The sequence below is a fragment of the Triturus cristatus genome, chromosome 10, assembly GCF_964204655.1.
Source record: "Triturus cristatus chromosome 10, aTriCri1.1, whole genome shotgun sequence".
Taxonomy (NCBI): Eukaryota; Metazoa; Chordata; class Amphibia; order Caudata; family Salamandridae; genus Triturus; species Triturus cristatus.
The window spans coordinates 325,145,540-325,165,574 of NC_140593.1; the positions used below are offsets into that span (position 1 = coordinate 325,145,540).

The window sequence follows — 20,035 nt, forward strand, 5'->3', positions numbered from 1 at the left end:
TTTGTGCCATGGAATCATTTAAAAAGGAACCAGCGGCTATCTCTTCCTCATGATGTGGAAAATGAAATTATATAATGTTAAGAAAGGTTACACTACATCCAGTTAGGACAGTGTTTGCAAAATGTTGTTTTAAGACAAGCTGTTGAAGCTGTAGATGTCCTTCTGAGCTTATTGAACGGAAGAGATTGCACCATTTTTGTCTTTTATAGCTAACACATGGGCTGCTGTTAAGCGCTTTTAAAATGTTTATTGTTTGCATTTGTTAACCAAATAAAGCAATATAGATTCAATAAAAGAGTCAGAAAGAGAATGCTGATCAAATGAATTTGAGAGCATTAAATCACATCCTGGTTATTTTACCATTCCATGGATGTTTCCAACCAATCAGGGCCAAGTGCTGCTACCCTGGCAACTACTCTGTACGTTGTGATGTACATATGACTAACCATACCCAAAATATCCATAGAACTTGGCGAAGTGTACAAGAATGCATACCCCATACTAGCGCAAACCTTGCTCCCCATTAAAACGGGGAGCTATCTTTTTGTAGCGAGTCTCTTTAACCCCTTTGCTGCGGCGGGAATTCCGCCGCAGCACTGAGGGGTGCGGGGGGGCAGCGCGGTGGCGCTGTGCTCATGACGGAGCCACTCCGTCATGAGCCACGGTTGAGCTGTGCTCATGACGGAGTGGTTCCGTCATGACTTCGCCCAGTTGCATTGTCCCCCCGCACAGGCGGGGAAACAGCGCCGCGTGGGCGGAGCGGCCGCCAACGGTCGCGGCATGACGGAACCGCTCCGTCATGAGCACACGGCAACCGTGGCTCATGACGGAGCGGTTCCCTCATGATCGGGGAAGGGGTTAAGGTGCCTAAAAGTATGTTGCATTCTTCCACTAATCCACACTCCTTACTTCACTTAGCTCTGAGGTAGATTTCCCTTCCAAGAAGAAGGCCCCCTTGGATGGGCCACCTATGTTGTGACCTCCTGAGCCAGATGAAAGCCCACCACATGCTAAATATTATTTACCTCATCTGTGCATAATGATTAAGGGATCCAGGGGCCCCATGATGAGCCGCCAATGAAGCCTGCAGGTCAGGCTCTAATGACCGTTCACCATTTTCCTACTGGCCTGAGGACGAAAACAACGGCTGTCCCTTAATTGCCCCAATAACTGACCTGTCTTCCTGCTCTTCTCCCATAAATACATTCATTGTCAATTGTGCATGGCCTCAATTGGGCCTGGCCGAAGCACTGCCCAGCTTCACCTTCACAAGAGAGGTGAAGAAGGTATCTTAAGGCCAAATATTTGGCTGTAAAGAATGGCGCAGGCAAAGATCTCATGCAGATCTTGAGCATCCCTTAACCCCAGCCAAAGCCCGCCCCCCTCAGAGAACAAAGAGGCTCATCTTACAAAGTTTGGCAAATGGTTCAAATCTAAATTGTTTAGGAACGCTGGTTTTGAGTTGTGTGTTGCATAAAACAAGTTAAGTAATTTTATGCAAATGAAGACATGCAACAGGCTTTTGGAATAATAAAATAGAAGTGAAACTAGCGATGCTGACTATATAAACACAATTGCACATATAATGACCCTATTGAACACAGTGCTGGACTTGGTAGTATGTAAAATAGGAAGTAATTCTATCAATGATGAATATCTGCCTATCTTTACTACACTGTAAGTGTACGAATCTCACACTGAGGGTGGTGAAAGTTACACATAAGCCCTGATTCACAGTGAGTCGCAATTATGAGTTGCATGGAAATTACCACAAATTAATCACGAGGAGCAATGAAGTCCTCATGATTGATTAAAGTTTGGCACATCAAACTGCTGGAATTTTAAAGGGAAAAGTATTTACCAATTTTGATGTGGTAAGCACCAAAAGCTGCAAGTTATTCCCCAAAAACTCAGAATAGCTGCAATATAGTGTACGCAATAAATTCTGAACCCCATGGAGTCAGATTTTATCAGGTGCAATAAATTGTACCTTCCCACGGACTTACTCCTAAGTAAGGCCAAAGAGAAGTTTGCTGTCTAGCAGTCTCATGACATTAATGCAATGAGATGCAAGTATGGCAAATGCCCAATGCTAATCAGCCATGAGCAGTGTATCCCAAAATAACTGTGTTCTTCCCGAACAAAATAACAATGCATCTATATACCTCTGACTCCTATCTTTTTAATTGGTTCATATTTCAGTAACCAGCGGGACTTAATAATGGAAATCTACTTGTGTGGGAAATCAGTCATTGTTCTAGGAGCCAGACTCTGAAATAAACTTCCTGAGACTATCAAACTAGAGCCCAATTCTATAGCCTTCAGGGAAATCCTGATAAGCTTTGACATACTGATTGACAAGAAAATAACTGACAGAAACAATCCTTTACATTTTCAAACTTTCCACTCAAGATCCCTGTTAGACCTGGCACCTTGGCGTGAGTTTCCCTTCCACTTTTTGCTGATGTGCCTCATGTGTTTTGTTGGTGTTGGCTGCTCAGAGCACTGTGCCACTGCCAATCAGTGCCACAGTGCAAGTGCTCCCTTATGAAAAATGTATACATTGATTGGTGTCCATGTTTGGCTTATTTGGTTTACTATCAGCCCCTAGTAAAGTGCACCAGGAGTGCCAGGGCTTGTAAATACAAATGCTGCTGGTGGGCTTGCAGCACTGGTTGTGCCACCCACGAAAGCGGCATAGAAAAATGTGTCTAAGGTCTGCCACTGCAGAACCTGCGTGCAGTCTGGTACTGTCGCGCTGATTGCGCAAGTGCACCCACTTGCCAGTCCCTAAACCTTCCCTTAACTACATATTAGTCACCCCTCTGGTAGGCCCAAGGGCAGGGTGCATTGTAGGCATAAGGTAGGACATGCCCTGAGGTGTGTGGCATGTCTTAATAGTGAATTACAGCCATTTTCGTTTTTCACTATTGAAGGCTACCTGCTCTCCATAGGCCAGAATGGGCTGCTGGAATTACTACACGCTGTAATCCCAGTGGACTCATAGAGCATGGTAGAAAGTCAAGTTTAGTATGCCTGAACTCAGAATAATAAAATACTTCTTTTAGTACAGTTTATTTTAATATCCTGTGTTTGTAAATACTACTTATAGAAAGTTAGTATTTACTTGCTTAGCCATTTCAGTCCACCTCTGCTGTGTGTGTGTGCTGCCTAGTTTCAGTGAGGGGCAGGGCTGGGGAATTCCAGGAGACAGGCTGGCTGCCAGGTGGTGGGTAGAGAGATTACACAAGGATGGGTGGGAGGAGTACACCTTGCCTCTGAATAGACCTGTGGTCTGCCACCTCAATGCCGGCTCCGCCCCCTGTGGAGCGGCTGATGTCCCTGCCCTGCTGCTGAAAGGAAAGAGCAGAGTCACCACAACAAAGTGCTCCAAAACCGGACTGAGCCAGCCCCAGGCCCCCTGGCGACAAAGAACAAAAGAATTGCTGTATAAATGAAGGAGCCCTGCTCCTAAGAAATCAGATCCTGTTTGCGCCAAGAAGAAACTCTGCCTGAAGAGAAGGACCTGGGAAAGCTGCATGGAGGAGTCTCTAAGGCTGAGAGACTGGCCTGTGGTGGGTGCCTTGCTGCTGGAAGGAGAGGAAAAGACTGAGGAAAAGACTTTTATTCAACTTGTGCTTTACAAACAATCTCCAAGGGCTTGCGTGTGAACTTGCCCCCTGAACTGCGCCCCAGGAACAGTGGGCGCTACCTTTCCCTGGAAGAAGAGGAAGCTGCTGTGGGTGACCCTGCAACGCTGACCCCAGAGAACCTGTGTGCCCCCATCTCGCTAAGCACCGTGACCTCTGGCTGCCCGGGCTGCTGTGAGCACCGTGAAGACCAGCCCGCCTGGCCTGACAAAAGCAAACAACTGCCCCCTCGAGCCGTAGCTCGCAACGTGAAGGGAGACGACCTGCGTCCAAGCGCCGAGCCTCTGCGACCCTGAGCTGCTGAGACCACTGTAAGGACCCAAGGTGCACTGTTCGCCGAACCTGGTGTCTGCCGACAGCGCGACGCGCTGGAAATCACCCCGAGCTGCCCCTCCTCCTCCTGACCTCCGTGGTGTGCTGAGACATCCCCGAGCGCCCCCGAAGCATCGCCGTCCACGGAAGAGCCGGGACTGCAACGCGACATGGGACGCCCTTTGCGGGACTGCTGAGGCTGCCATGAACTCCCTACAAAGATCCCAGGTACTGTGAGCTGAAAGCGCCCTCGTACGAACCGTACTTGCCTTTGTACGGTCCGTACCAGCACTGGCATCGCGCTACGCTATTCACGCGTGAAGCGTGAGCTTGGGTACGGGTCGCACCAGCTGTACGGAGCGTCCCAGCGAAGGTACAGTCCGTACCGTTGAAAATATATAGACGTTGCTCATGCGGGAAGCGTGAGGAACGGCACGACGAGTCCGAAAACTCGTACAAAGCGTACCGATGGCCCTACGAAGCGCACAGACCTCAAATAAGTGTATTTTGAACCAAGACTTGCCATTTTAAGAACTGTGGACTCCTGAAAAGTCAGTACAAGTAACTGGAACCTACTTTGAAGTGAAGAACTGTATTTTTAAAGCCTGCTTGAAGAAACCTTTTTATATAAAGAGTTTATTTTTACAAAAATACAGTCTTGTGTCTCTGTGTGGTGGGTTGGTGGTTGTTGTGTGGGACATCTTGAATGCTTAACCTAATGCCCTCTGGAACCTAGCCTAACTGCTCGCGCCACGTTACCTAGAGGGTGAGCGGGGGTTATTTTCCCAGAGTAATCCTTCGCCCTGACTTAGAGGAAAGGGTCCCTGCTTGTCGCAAGTGCATACCTGCGCCAACCAGAGACCCCGGATTCTAACATTGGTGGCAGCGGTGAGGATTTACGGATTTGCATTCTTGGTGTCTGCGCAGTGATTACTAGCCATTGCACAGTGAGTCCAGTAGCTTGAGCCACAGAACTTTAAATTTAATTTTGCTTGCCAAGAAAGAAGATCCCTTGTGTTTGGAGTCATGCCAGGCCTAAACAGCATTGAGAAATCGATCTCTGAAGCCTCTGAAATAGCCGGAATGGAATGGGATGAGTCAAAGCTGGACAACTACAAGAAAGATGAACTCAAGTACTTCTGCAGGAAACTCAAGGTTCCCCATGCAGGGTGCAAGAACAAAACAGATCTCTACAAGGCGCTGAAAGCCTGGATTGAATCAAGGAATGCAACTGAGGAGATTATAGTAGTGGAACCAGCGGAGAGCGTCCATAGTTTTGGCAGAGGCCTGTCGCCAGAGGAGCTGGCAGACAGACAGGCCGCCAGAGAGCAAGAGATCACTTTGGCAAAGCTGAAATTAAATGGCCAATTGGAGCTAGAGAGCAAGAAAATGGCTCTTGAAGAAAGAAGAATGGAGTATGACCTGAAAATGAGGGAGCTGGAGATAAAGGCCAAAAGTTTGGAAAACCCTCCCTCTGGTGGCAGCGCAACGCCGGTGCAGGTAGAGTCAAGGGTGTACATGCCAAAAGATGTAGTTAAGGAATACTTTAAGAATGACGACATAGGGCAATGGTTCAAGGCCTATGAGGTACCAATGTCTTCCCACCGGGTCCCTGAGAGAGATTGGGGAGCGGGGTTGGGGGGGCGGTTCCTCAGTGAGGGGCGGGACACACTTTTAGATTTGTCCTCTGATGTCTACAATTCTTACCCCCACATGGAGGAAGCTTTAATGAATAGATATGGGCTAACTCCTGAATTATATAGACAGAGGTTCAGGGGGTGTACCAAGATTGCGGGGAGTACGTATGTGGAGTATGTAACCTTTTTCTGCAGAGCACTGGATGGCTGGGTGAAGGGTAGCAAAGTGGATGATTACCAAGGTCTCTTTGATTTGATTGCATGGGAGCACTTGTCGCTTAATTGTTTTCCTGAGCTACGCCAACACCTGATAGATAGCAAGCTGACTAACCCTAGGAAGCTTGCTGAAGAGGCGGACCGCTGGGTCAGCACCAGGGTCCACAAGGGTCAAGTGGGAGACTCCACCAAGGGTGGGCAGGGTCCCCAGCAGAAGAGTGGGGGGGACAGGGGAAAACAGAAGGGGTTCCAAAAAGGCCCTCAAAGTAATACCCAAGGGAACCAGCAGAAAGGTTCTCAGCCTCCCCCAACCCCAAAGCAGACCGGGGCCCCGACAGTTAAACCTGTTCCAAAGGGGCCCCCTCAGTGTTATAAATGTGGTGAGCTGGGTCACTTTGCCAGTGATCCCAAGTGTCGCCAGTATGTGAAACCAGCACCCACTGGTGCTCCACCCAGGCAAGTGGCTACAGTAGCCTTTGTGGAGGAGGTAGAAGTCCCAGGTGGGTGGGACCCCGTCCAGCTGACCTTAGTCTCACTAGGAGACAGTGAGATGGTCCCTAACGCCGACTTGCCCTCTAACACTAAGAAATATGGGCAAGTGGTGACCGTCAATGGGAAGAAGGTAGAGGCTCTTTGAGACACAGGCGCCAGCATGACTGCAGTGCGGCAGCACCTGGTATCTCAAGAGCAGGTTGTACCCCATGCCTATTGTCGGGTTGTCAATGCTGACAACACAGAGAGTCATTGTCCAATGGCTCAAGTTCCCTTTGAGTGGGGGGGGTCTCTGGTACTCTGCAAGTCGCTGTTAGAAATGCCATGCCTGTAGACTGTCTCCTAGGGAATGATTTGGAGAGCTCCCCTTAGGAAAAGGTTGAGAAGACAGCTCACCTGCGGATGGTGGGTTTACCTGACTAGGCGTGCGTGACCACCCGGTCGATTGCAGCTAGTAGGGGTGTGCAAGAGAACCTGGAGCCTGAGGGAGAGGTCCAGGAACCGGCTTTAGGGAGAGGGCGCAGGAGGCACGGGAAACCGGCCCCTAAAGTTCCCACGGCCCAGGAGGAAGCAGACCCTGAGGGGAATGCCGTGGAGCCTACAGGGGAACAGATAGCCGAACTGGAGGACCTGCCTGAGCTGACCCATTGGCAGCAAGAAGGAGGCCCCACCAGGGAGGAATTCTGCAGGGAGCAGAAAGAGTGCCCCTCTCTAGTGGGTATGCGGCAGCAGGCTACAGCCCAGGCCAATGGTGATCAGTCCGGTACTCACTTAATCTACTGGGAGAACGACCTCCTGTACTCAGAGCCTAAGGTTGCTGAACCTGGGTCAGCCCGTGCGCTGATGGTACCCCAGAAGTTCAGAGCCTTCCTACTGGGGCTGGCTCACGATGTGCCATTAGCAGGGCATTTGGGGCAGGACAAGACCTATGAGAGGCTTGTCACCCACTTTTATTGGCCTCAAATGCACAAGAGCTCAGATGCTCATCGTAGGACCTGCCAGACTTGCCAGGCAAGTGGTAAGAGTGGAAGGAAGCAAAAGGCTCCACTCCAACCTTTCCCTGTGGTCAGTACCCCATTCCAGCGAGTGGGGATTGACATTGTGGGGCCACTGGACCCCAAGACAGCCATGGGCAACAGGTTTATCCTGGTCTTGCTGGACCATGCCACCCGGTACCCTGAAGCCATCCCTCTGAGGACAGTGACGGCCCCCGTGGTGGGATGGGCACTGATGGGAATCTTTTCACGAGTAGGATTCCCTCTAGAGGTGGTGTCTGACAGGGGGACCAAATTCATATCGAAATATATGAAATCCCTTTGGCAAGAGTGTGGTGTGACCTACAAGTTCACCACCCCTTACCATCCCCAAGGAAACGGGTTGGTTGAGAGATTCAACCGAACCCTAAAGGGCATGATTATGGGTCTTGAGGAACCCATGAGGCGTAAGTGGGACGTCCTCTTACCATGCCTTCTCTTTGCGTACCGTGAGGTGCCACAGATGTCTCTGGGGTTCTGTCCCTTTGAGCTTCTGTATGGCCACCCAGTACGAGGACCTCTTAGTCTGGTCAAGGAAGGCTGGGAGCAATCTCCCAGGAAACCTCCCCAGAATGTATACAGTAACATGCTGGCCTTCCGGAACCAGACTAGGCGTTTCAGGCAACTTTCTCAGGCAAACCTGGAAGCCAGCCAGGAGGAAATGAAGCGGTGGTACGACCAGAACGCCACTCTGGTTGAGCTTCAACCTGGTCAAAAGGTATGGGTCCTGGCCCTGGTGGAGCCTTGTGCACTCCAGGACAAGTGGACAGGACCCTTTGAGATTGTGGAGCGCAAAAGTTCTGTCACCTACTTGGTGGACTTGCAGTCTCCCAGGAACCCCTTGAGGGTCCTCCATGTCAATCGACTGAGGCCCCACTTGGAGAGGTCCGAAGTGGGCATGCTCTTGGCCACAGATGATGGGACGGAGGAGGAATCTGAGCCTCTTCCTGACCTCCTGGTAGCCTCAGAGCGAGACGGGTCAGTGGATGGAGTTAACCTCTCACCCACCCTGACCCCTGAGCAACAGGATGACTGCCGCCAGCTGTGGGGCAGTTTCCTGACCTGTTCTCCCTGGTTCCTGGTGTCACAGATTGGTGCGTCCATGATGTGGACACAGGAGACAGCTTGCCTGTGAAGCACAAAGCTTACAGAGTAACTGACAGGGTCAGAGCCTGCATCAAAGAGGAAGTCTCAAAGATGCTTGCTCTAGGGGTGGTTGAGTCCTCCAGCAGTCCTTGGGCCAGCCCAGTGGTCTTGGTCCCAAAGGCTGCAGCGCCAGGTGCCACACCCGAACTCCGGTTCTGTGTGGACTACAGAGGACTCAATTTTGTCACCAAGACTGACGCGCACCCCATCCCCAGAGCTGATGAGCTCATCGATCGGTTAGGAGCTGCACGGTACCTCAGCACGTTTGATTTAACGTCTGGGTACTGGCAGATCGCCTTGACTGATGGGGCCAAAGAGAGGTCTGCATTCTCCACACCAGATGGGCATTTCGAGTTCCGGGTTATGCCATTTGGGATGAAGAATGCCCCTGCCACCTTTCAGAGGTTGGTCAACCAGGTGTTGGCTGGGCTGACCGAGTTCAGCGCCGCCTACCTGGACGACATCGCAGTGTTCAGTGGCACATGGAAAGAACACCTGCAACATCTCTGGGAAGTGTTGATGGCACTGCGCAAGGCAGGCCTCACGATCAAGGCAAGCAAGTGTCAGATCGGGCAGGGATTCGTGGTGTACTTGGGACACCAAGTGGGGAGCGGCCAGGTGGCGCCCCTCCAACCCAAGATTGAAACCATCCTGGCTTGGGAGCCCCCAAAGACCCAGACAGAGGTGAGGGCCTTTTTAGGACTCACAGGGTACTACAGGAGGTTTGTCAAGGGGTATGGCAGCATTGTTGCCCCCTTGACGGAGCTGACTTCGAAGAAGCAGCCCAGAAAAGTGATCTAGACTGACACCTGCCAGAAGGCTTTTGACACCCTGAAGACTGCCATGTGCACGGCGCCCGTGCTCTTGGCTCCTGACTTCTCCAAAGAATTCCTAGTGCAGACAGACGCATCAGAGCATGGTGTAGGGGCTGTTCTCTCACAGATGACTGAGGAGGGCTGGGACCAACCTGTAGCCTTCATTAGTAGGAGGTTACTTCCACGGGAACATAGGTGGAGTGCAATCGAGCGAGAAGCATTTGCTGTGGTCTGGGCGCTGAAGAAGCTAAGACCCTACTTGTTTGGGTCTCACTTCCGGGTTCAGACCGACCACAGGCCCCTCAGATGGTTGATGCAAATGAGGGGTGAGAACCCAAAACTGTTGAGGTGGTCCATCTCCCTACAGGGTATGGACTTTACGGTGGAGCATCGCCCTGGCACAGATCACGTCAATGCTGACAGTCTGTCCAGGTTTTTCCGCCTTAGTGAAGAGGAACTCCCTGGGGTAGGGTAGTTCCCCCCACATTTCAGCTGGAGGGGACACGTGTTAGACCTGGCACCTTGGCGTGAGTTTCCCTTCCACTTTTTGCTGATGTGCCTCATGTGTTTTGTTGGTGTTGGCTGCTCAGAGCACTGTGCCACTGCCAATCAGTGCCACAGTGCAAGTGCTCACTTATGAAAAATGTATACATTGATTGGTGTCCATGTTTGGCTTATTTGGTTTACTATCAGCCCCTAGTAAAGTGCACCAGGAGTGCCAGGGCTTGTAAATACAAATGCTGCTGGTGGGCTTGCAGCACTGGTTGTTCCACCCACAGAAGCGGCCTAGTAAAATGTGTCTAAGGTCTGCCACTGCAGAACCTGCGTGCAGTCTGGTACTGTCGCGCTGACTGCGCAAGTGCACCCACTTGCCAGTCCCTAAACCTTCCCTTAACTACATATTAGTCACCCCTCTGGTAGGCCCAAGGGCAGGGTGCATTGTAGGCATAAGGTAGGACATGCCCTGATGTGTGTGGCATGTCTTAATAGTGAATTACAGCCATTTTCGTTTTTCACTATTGAAGGCTACCTGCTCTCCATAGGCCAGAATGGGCTGCTGGAATTACTACACGCTGTAATCCCAGTGGACTCATAGAGCATGGTAGAAAGTCAAGTTTAGTATGCCTGAACTCAGAATAATAAAATACTTCTTTTAGTAAAGTTTATTTTAATATCCTGTGTTTGTAAATACTACTTATAGAAAGTTCGTATTTACTTGCTTAGCCATTTCAGGCCGCCTCTGCTGTGTGTGTGTGCTGCCTAGTTTCAGTGAGGGGCAGGGCTGGGGAATTCCAGGAGACAGGCTGGCTGCCAGGTGGTGGGTAGAGAGATTACACCAGGATGGGTGGGAGGAGTACACCTTGACTCTGAATAGACCTGTGCTCTGCCACCACAATGCCGGCTCTGCCCCCTGTGGAGCGGCTGATATCCCTGCCCTGCTGCTGAAAGGAAAGAGCAGAGTCACCACAACAAAGTGCTCCTAAACCGGACTGAGCCAGGCCCAGGCTCCCTGGCGACAAAGAACAAAAGAATTGCTGTATAAAAGAAGGAGCCCTGCTCCTAAGAAATCAGATCCTGTTTGCGCCAAGAAGAAACTCTGCCTGAAGAGAAGGACCTGGGAAAGCTGCATGGAGGAGTACTGTCTATAAGCCTGAGAGACTGGCCTGTGGTGGGTGCCTTGCTGCTGGAAGGAGAGGAAAAGACTGAGGAAAAGACTTTTATTCAACTTGTGCTTTACAAACAATCTCCAAGGGCTTGCGTGTGAACTTGCCCCCTGAGCTGCGCCCCAGGATCAGTGGGCGCTACCTATCCCTGGAAGAAGAGGAAGCTGCTGTGGGTGACCCTGCAACGCTGACCCCAGAGAACCTGTGTGCCCCCATCTCGCTAAGCACCGCGACCTCTGGCTGCCCAGGCTGCTGTGAGCACCGTGAAGACCAGCCCGCCTGGCCTGACCAAAGCAAACAACTGGCCCCTCGAGCCGTAGCTCACAACGTGAAGGGACACGACCTGCGTCCAAGCACCGAGCCTCTGCGACCCTGAGCCGCTGAGACCACTGTAAGGACCCAAGGTGCACTGTTCGCCGAACCTGGTGTCTGCCGACAGCGCGACGTGCTGGGAATCACCCCCGAGCTGCCCCCCCCTCCTCCTGACCTCCGTGGTGTGCTGAGACATCCCCGAGTGCCCCCGAAGCATCGCCGTCCACGGAAGAGCCGGGACTGCAACGCGACGCGGGACGCCCTTTGCGGGACTGCTGAGGCCGCCACAAACTCCCTACAAAGATCCCAGGTACTGTGAGCTGAAAGCGCCCTTGTACGATCCGTACTTGCCTTTGTACGGTCCGTACCAGCGCTGGCATTGCGCTATGCTATTCACGCGTGAAGCAAGAGCTTGGGTACGGGTCGCACCAGCTGTACGGAGCGTCCCAGCGAAGGTACGGTCCGTACCGTTGAAAATATATAGACGTTGCTCACGCGGGAAGCGTGAAGAACGGCACGACACATCCGAAAACTCGTACGAAGCGTACCGACGGCCCTACGAAGCGCACAGACCTCAAATAAGTGTATTTTGAACCAAGACTTGCCATTTTAAGAACTGTGGACTCCTGAAAAGTCAGTACAAGTAACTGGAACCTACTTTGAAGTGAAGAACTGTATTTTTAAAGCCTGCTTGAAGAAACCTTTTTATATAAAGAGTTTATTTTTACAAAAATACAGTCTTGTGTGTCTGTGTGGTGGGTTGGTGGTTGTTGTGTGGGACATCTTGAATGCTTAACCTAATGCCATCTGGAACCTAGCCTGACTGCTCGCGCCACGTTACCTAGAGGGTGAGCGGGCGTTATTTTCCCAGAGTAATCCTTCGCCCTGACTTAGAGGAAAGGGTCCCTGCTTGTCGCAAGTGCATACCTGCGCCAACCAGAGACCCCGGATTCTAACAATCCCTCTTGAAATAGTTACTAATTTCATTAACTTTGTATCTAAATAAACATTTGCAAAGCCAGTAGGTCGGGGGTGGGCTATCTGCCTTTTGGCTTTGTCTTTGTCTTTTCTCAAGGTTTTTGCGAAACCTTCCTGTTGGAAAACTAGCCAGCCCATTTCCATCTAAAATGAAACATTGGCTAAAAGCAAAAATATTTTTGGGGTCTCAAAAAGCACACATTGCAATATTATTCCCTGGCACTGAAGGGAATTACTTTGAGTATGCATATACTCCTTGCAAAAGTACAGAATGCCATCGCTCATAGTGAGGTTGGCCAATGGCTGAGGTGGACTGACCCATTGCCCATGCTAAAGTATGCAGAACAAAAATGTGAATTATAAAGTGAAAAACCAATGGATGAGGAGGGCTAGCTGAAAACCATTATAAGTAAATATTTTATGCATGTATTTTTAGCAAACTCAATTCTATGTGTGCTGCAGAAAGGCAAACTCACCGGGAGCATGGACTGCCTTGTGTGCATTTACCATGATGCTTTGTCTTTGGAGGACTGACGGAGGCCTGCAGCAAACTTGCAACTCCACCTTCAGTTAGCACGGCTCATCAACTTTGTACTTTCATGCAGCCATCCACTGATTTTAAACTGTAGCCCAGGAAGAGTGCAGTGTTGCTCCTGGTAGCCATATTTCTCGTCACATATGTGGGGAGGCAATTACAAACTGCAGCACACAAATGACATTTAACTTCTATGCCATTGGTGCATTTTCTGCTCCACCTTTCATGACCGTAAAGGAGTTTAAATGTCCTAGTTAGGTAAATCCATTGCATATTTTAGGAGGGGAAACGCTGGCACTTTACTCCTGTTTAACTGTCCTAGAGGCAGGAAAAGCAGTGAGAAATGTTGGGGGACTGTGTCAAATATGATGGGCTTTCTTACAGGGATGAACAATGTCTTAACTTGAGGTACGCATGTACTGGTTGCTCCTGAGTACTAAAAGATCACACCATATTAGTTTATTTTGCAAGGTTTTTTCAGAGTTGTATTCAAAGCATGTGGATTTTAACTTGTACATTTGGAAGTATGTACTATAAAGCACAATGTACACCAACATTTCTGAGGGGGGAGCCTCCCTGAGGTCCAACGCTTAATTTGCTCTGGTGAATGCGGGTTGTTGGCACCATCCAGCTATCATTTTTGGGGACTGTGACTTACTTTAAATCATCAGGCCGTGACCCAAAGTAAGAGCGAGAAGTACAGACACGGGAAAAGTAAGAAGGAAGACAAACGTAAGAAAACGGTACCAAAGTGAGGAAGAAGAAACGATAACCTGCGAGAGTGAGATAAAGAGACAGGAAGCGGAAGAAAAAGGCACGAAGTCAGCACGGGCAGGACTCAGCAAACTTGGTTTTCTGCAATCCTGGCATTTAGCATCATCATCAGCAGGTTTCTATGGAAAATATTGACTCCTGCACTTATTTCTTAGTTTTTTTGTTTACAAATTAAGCACCACTAATGTCAGTTTGGGGATTGTAACAGGAGATTATTATTTATAAATATTACAAGTTCCCTATATCCAGGGCAACTAGAATTATGTGATTCTGCGACCATGGCCTTTTGCGGCATAATTATGTATTTTCCGCATTTGCTAAAGAAGCTAAGCCACATGGTGCTGTGCAGTGTGAGACCTTTTGCAGAAGTTGACTTGTCATTTTTCAGTAGCTTGTTGCTGCATGTGGGCTTGAAAGTGGTACTAATGATGTGAAGCCTTTGCTCAGGCAGTGTTAACATGGGTAAATTGACAAAATAATTAGGTATAATCACAAAATGTGCCACATAACTGCTATGAATGTAATGGAAGAATAGGATAAGAGAGGATGATGGTTCTTTTTTGAAAAATAAACATTGCGTAGAATTCAGGAAGACATCCCTTCCTTAAACTCAGAAGAGTTCAGGAAGTCATCACTTTCTTAAATACAGACGTTTGCCAGAGTTCTTGAAATGCCTGGCTTTTTACCAGCCAACCTTTCATTCTTACTCTTGTCATTACATAAGCCAAGGCCGCACAGAACGCCTACAAATGTCACCACCTCGTTAAAAAAACATGAAACGTCTGATTTTTTATTTAACTTGTTTTGGATGTTCAAAAGATGATGCTTTTGATGAAATATGATCTTCCTTTGTGTCTTTTACAGAGTAAATCCCGCATGTCTTCTTCCACACAAGTAAATCTACGTTTTTTAATATTTTCTTTTTTGTTTTCGAATTGTATCTCTTCCTTGGCTTTTCTTCCGTCACTTTCTTCCTCTAAGCTCGTTATCTCCCTGTTCTCTCTTCCAGTAAATTGCTGCACTTTCATTTTGTACACCACGATTCTTGCTTCCACGTCTCTCTGCCTCTATTGAGCTCAACCTCTCATACTTCCCTCTGTTAGTAATCTGCTCTGCTACTCTATACTGCGTTTTACTGCCTCCCTTCAGGCCTATGTGCCACCATCGCTCCAGTTCAACTAGTTACTTCCCACAAACATAATTAGGAACTAGCTTTCTACTTAATTGTTGCAGCTGTGGGATATCATATTTGTTTAAACATTGACGTGATACTTAGACTATACATGTTGAGGTCACACCAGGACATATAGTGTTAATTCAGTTGTTCATGCTGAGTGTATTCTAACATATGAAATAGGTATTGACCAGCAACATGATAATACCATTTAATATTATAACAGTACTATGGCAGTTTATTTATCGTGGCCTGGTCATCAATTGTCTCAAATCATCCAATTGCTCTGTTCCGATCCTATGACTCTGAGAAGGTGGGTTCGAGTCTCCTCGTCGGCACTAGCCTAGAAAACTATGGGGCAGATTTATAAGCCCTGTGCGTCACTTTTGCGCTGCCGTTGCGTCACTTTTGTGACGCAGCGGCGGCGCAAAGCCAGCGCCATGCTGTGGCAGATTTACAACGTGACGCATCTAGGGAGATGCGTCACGTTGTATAGCTTGTGCCACATGTGGGCGTACCTTCACAGGGGGGGGGCGTTCCAGCACAGGAACGCCTCCGAAAAGTGGCTGAGTGAAATCTACAAAATGTCACTCAGTCACTTTTCCGGCCATGCTGCGTCAAATCCCTGCGCCTGCTTGAAGCAGGCGTAAGGATTGACGCAGCATTGTACCGATAGGGCACCCCCGAGCCTTGCTGGATCTGCGTCGCGCTTGCGACGCAACTCCAGCAATGTGCCGCCCTTCCGCCATCAGATGCGTCACGCAACTGTTTATCCTTGCGCCACGATGCGCTGCATTGTAAATGCGGCGCATCTATTGTGGCGCAAGGGTAAACTTGCGTGGCGCATCCATGCTGATTTGCAGGGATGCGCCAGGGAACATAAATATGCCCCGATGAGTTGCAAAACAAACCATAGTTTAAATATAAGCATACGTTTAATACTGCAAGCACAAAATACACCAAGCTTGCTCAAAATATGCCCCGGAGGGACGAATCCATGCCAGATTTTCAGGATAAGCAATAATCTCCGAAATGCGCTGTTATTTATGATTTGACTACATGTCAGATTATCTCACTTGATGAGCAAGAAAGTCTACCCTGGATCGGACTCTCCTGCAGTGGACACTCCCAAACTAATTGCGCTGTCCTAAACTTATACTCCTCCAGTTCGAAACCCCACCATACCCTTCACATTCCAATTTACTATGCGCTGCACTAAATGTGTGAGCTGCTTTTGCAGCAATAAAAGCATTTCTATGAAGTGTGCCGATGCTGCTTCAGCCAGACCCTGATGTATGTATGTATGTATATATATATATATATATACATACACACACGCACACGCACGCGCACACACACACACACACATATATAATACCTGAAGAAAAAAAAATCACGGATTTTCTTTTATTTACAATTCTGTAAGAATTCCCAAGTGCCATGTAAAGGCATTTTCTAGAAAAACAAGTTGCTGAAAACAATTTACCACATAGCACATCCTAGTCAAAATGCTTGTAAAGCGCCATATTCTGAAATAAATAATGCGTTAGTGCTAAGTAGGAAAGTGGGATACATGAGCATGAAATTAACGGGAAGGGATTTAATCAATCCTTTCAGAGATAAAAAAAAAAAAGTACGCGCGAGGCTGGATTTGCGGGTGCAGACGAACACCTTCAGGGGTGAGATAGCAAGAGGCTCAGAGTCACTCACCCAGCAGGAGCGCGCGCTGCACGGAGCACAGGAAAACAAGGAGCCGGAAGGACGTCATGATAACCTTCTCATTCTTTTCTCCCCACAAACACCAGTGTGAAGATTTAGGACGCTGCCCGCCGCAAGGTCTAAACTAAACTGGTTCTGTGCCCCCCTGGCCAGTCATTACTTTTTGAAGGTTCTCTGAGTAACGGGACAGATGTGGCCTCTGAGTGATAAGGAAATATCCTGTCACATGGGGCTCTGTCAAATAACAGGAATTCGCCGGTCAAATGATGCTTACGGCGCTAATTTTTACTGATGGGGAAACGTTGCCCTGGAACTCACACACGAATGACGCCAGTGGATATATCCGTCTGATTTCCTAGAACTTCCTTTCTGTCAAAATGCAACAATTATTGGAACATTAAATGCTGACCTGGTAGCTTAAATATAAGCTGCCTCATATTTAGTGCATTGCGGTAAAAGACAAAATTCCTCGCATAAGCGTCTTTGTCACTAAGAATATGTGGCGTCGTGGAACTTGTGTGGAATACTACAATGGGAACCGATCTTCCGTCTTGGGTAGGTCCTACCTCCTTCTTTTTTAAACATGGAGCAATTCTTCTTAAGGCCATGGCCGGAGTCAGCATTAGACCTCACCTCCTGTGCTGAGCTTCTCCTCATACCTCTGTGGTATCTCTAAAGACACTTACTGACCCCTCCAGACCGCTTCTTCAGTTTCTTTACCTTCTCTCTTTTCAAACTCTTGCTATGAGACAAGCCTGTGCCAGATTTTAATATTACTTGAAATGTGAAAACTTGAGTAACTTTCCAGTGTCACCTCTAAATGCAATGAAAAAAAGTTCTGGGCTGTATGGAACACAGTGAGCACCTTAGGTACTGATTTCGATGTGGCCAGATCACATAAAGTAAGTATTGCAAGTGCTCATTTTAAGATGTGTCCCTATCACATAAAGCCACCACTCTAACTTTTCATTTAAAACTGCGCGCCCCATCACATAAACCGGCGAATCTGTTCATTTAAGACAAAAGGGCCCTATCACATAAACTGACCCGTCTAAGGCCCTCAGTACGATGGCGGGCGGACTGCCACCATATCGCATAAAGTTCACACTGGAAGTGCTAATTTCCATGCGGCCATATCACATAAACCGAGTGCTGCAAGTACTTGTTTGAGTCATGGGGCTGTATCACATAAAGTGAGCACTGCAAGTACACATTTTAGACAATAGGCCTGATCACAAACCATTTTGGACTGGTTCTACTGTGTGTCTTTTAGAAATCAGGTCTCTAGTTGGCAGAGGTATGCACCTTGGACAAGCAGGGACCGCAATTCTGGTCAGGGTAAGTCAGGCACACACTTTAATCAGCATTGGCTCACCCTCTGGTAGCTTGGCACAGAGCAGTCAGGCTTATCATAAGAGGCAGTGTGTAAAGCAGTTGTGCAAATGTGGCTTCAGACGTAGTAAGATAAACAAGGGTACCCCAGTCCATGAACCTGGGGGTGATATCATGTATTAGGAGACACTGGTTACTAAGTGGCCAATGTGGTCCAAAGAGGATGCGAAAAATACTTTAGAAATAGATCAATATGCTTCAATTAAAGTGGACAAATATGGTAATTAATGCCAAAGGGAGCAGCAAGGAAGTATGTTACCAGGGACACACTCAAATTAAGTAACACATGTTATTTATTTTCAACAATATGCATAAATGTTCAGGTGATCACATAAAAGTGACAGCAAGCATAAGGTGGTGAGTGAGGGTGACTTTAAAAGATATACATCCCATTGACAACATAAGGTGGAAACTCCTAATTGGCAACTTATTAAAAATGCAAGGAGTTCCTTGTTGTAGGGGGTCAACGGCATTTCGGTCTCAGTGACTTGAGATCATCTTCAGGACAGAGAGTATGTGAGCAAGAAGAATCTATAAAAAACATTACAGTTAATTCATTCAAGGAGGACACATTTAGTATCGTCTGGCGGTATGTAGGATAATTAGCCTATGACAGGTGGACACCTTGGTGGGCATCTGCAAAAGGGTGCAGCACTGGCCCAGGTGACTGCAAAGAAAAAGATCACTAATGAGGGCTTAGGGGTGAAACGAATAATTAGCGCAAGCCGAGGTTAATGATAAGCGAACTTACATGGTAATTAAACCTGGAACGGTGGTCGAATTAGGTGCTTAATCGCTGCTGCAGATAACCTGCAGGGGAGAACTCTCAGGTCGACTCCGTTCAGTCGCAGTACCCAAATCTGACAGGTACGGAGTGATAATTAAGGCAAAAGTAAGGCAGGCATCCTGAAAAATCCGGGTGCGGGAGCAGAGCCCAAAAGTGGCCACACTTACTTGAAGCAAGACTACATGAGTCAGTCTGCGCTGGCTGGATGGGCTGTTGCTCTGTCTAAGATTCCTGGCATGCTGAAGAATCAGGGCATTAACAGCGTGCCAGGTGCTGGTTAAATGAGCTGCTGGTGAATGTGTGTGGCGTGCAGCAGCTCGACTGGGTCAGGAGTGTGTCCGTTAATCCCGTGTGTTCCATGGAAAGGCATGCAGTGTTGAAAGGCTGTTTAGCCTAATCAAACGGATCGGGGTGTAGCAGATGACCCCATGTGTGCCTAAGAGCGCACTAACATCCTTTTTCAAGTGTAATTCACAAAATGTTATATACTGCATACAATGTCCATGGAAACTACTGTATATAGGACAGACTACCCAGAAGATAAAAACCAGGATATCACAACACAGGAGCTGGATTCGCTGCAGGATCACCACAGCACCACTTGTGGAACATTTTTTTGAAAAAGGACATTCTGATCTTGATTTCTCATGGTAAGTTATTGACAGCATACGCACTAACTGCAGAGGTCGTAGTCAACAACAGACTCTGAACAGATTGGAGTGCAAATGGATCTTTAACTGTTGCACTATTGAGCATGGACTAAACTCAATGGATGAATGGAACGCTATTATTTAACCACTGATTATTCGCCAAAAATGTGAGATATGCAGTTGAATTTGTCTTGTATAAAGTCCACCATGAACACTCCACTGGACCTTATTTAATAACCATGCTTTCTCTTGAGCCAATATTATTTATCTTTATTAGTTATTATTATTTGTTGTTATTTTACTTGTGCTTAAATATGTCTCTCTGCCTTGATTCTTAATTCTTCTATAATGATCTTCACCCATATGTTCCATTTCTTTTGCGCTTCACTCAAATGCTGCTTTACTTTAATGATGCCTTACCTAATTTCACCACAATTCTAGCTACCATTCCTCCTGTGGTGATCTAACCTTTTTGAGGTAACCAAGGTTTCTTGAAATATGAATGATATGGATTGATACGAATGATATGGATTGGACAGCAATGACTTGACTCAACCACCTAGTAAGAGATCTGTATTTACTAATGATCATAGCAATACTTAACCCTATCGTATGCCAGGGGTATTGATATGCGCCTTATTCTTGCAGGTGCTTTTCCGCTCTCATCCACTTGGAGCCTTTGAGCCCTACCGGTCTCACCATTTAATTCTAGTGAGGCCCCCCTTCATATTGTCATGGTAATTAGAGG

General features: G+C 47.9%; 1 protein-coding gene across 1 annotated transcript in view; it reads right to left on the reverse strand.

The window, feature by feature from the left end:
• The window catches only part of MRC1 (mannose receptor C-type 1), an 841,411-nt gene extending 824,789 nt beyond the window's left edge, over positions 1 to 16,622 (reverse strand). The window contains exon 1 of the mRNA XM_085631521.1: positions 16,450 to 16,622. Coding sequence (XP_085487647.1) covers positions 16,450 to 16,507 — 58 coding nt within the window. The 5' untranslated portion in view covers positions 16,508 to 16,622. The remainder of the gene's footprint in view (positions 1 to 16,449) is intronic.
• Positions 16,623 to 20,035: the final 3,413 nt, after the last annotated feature.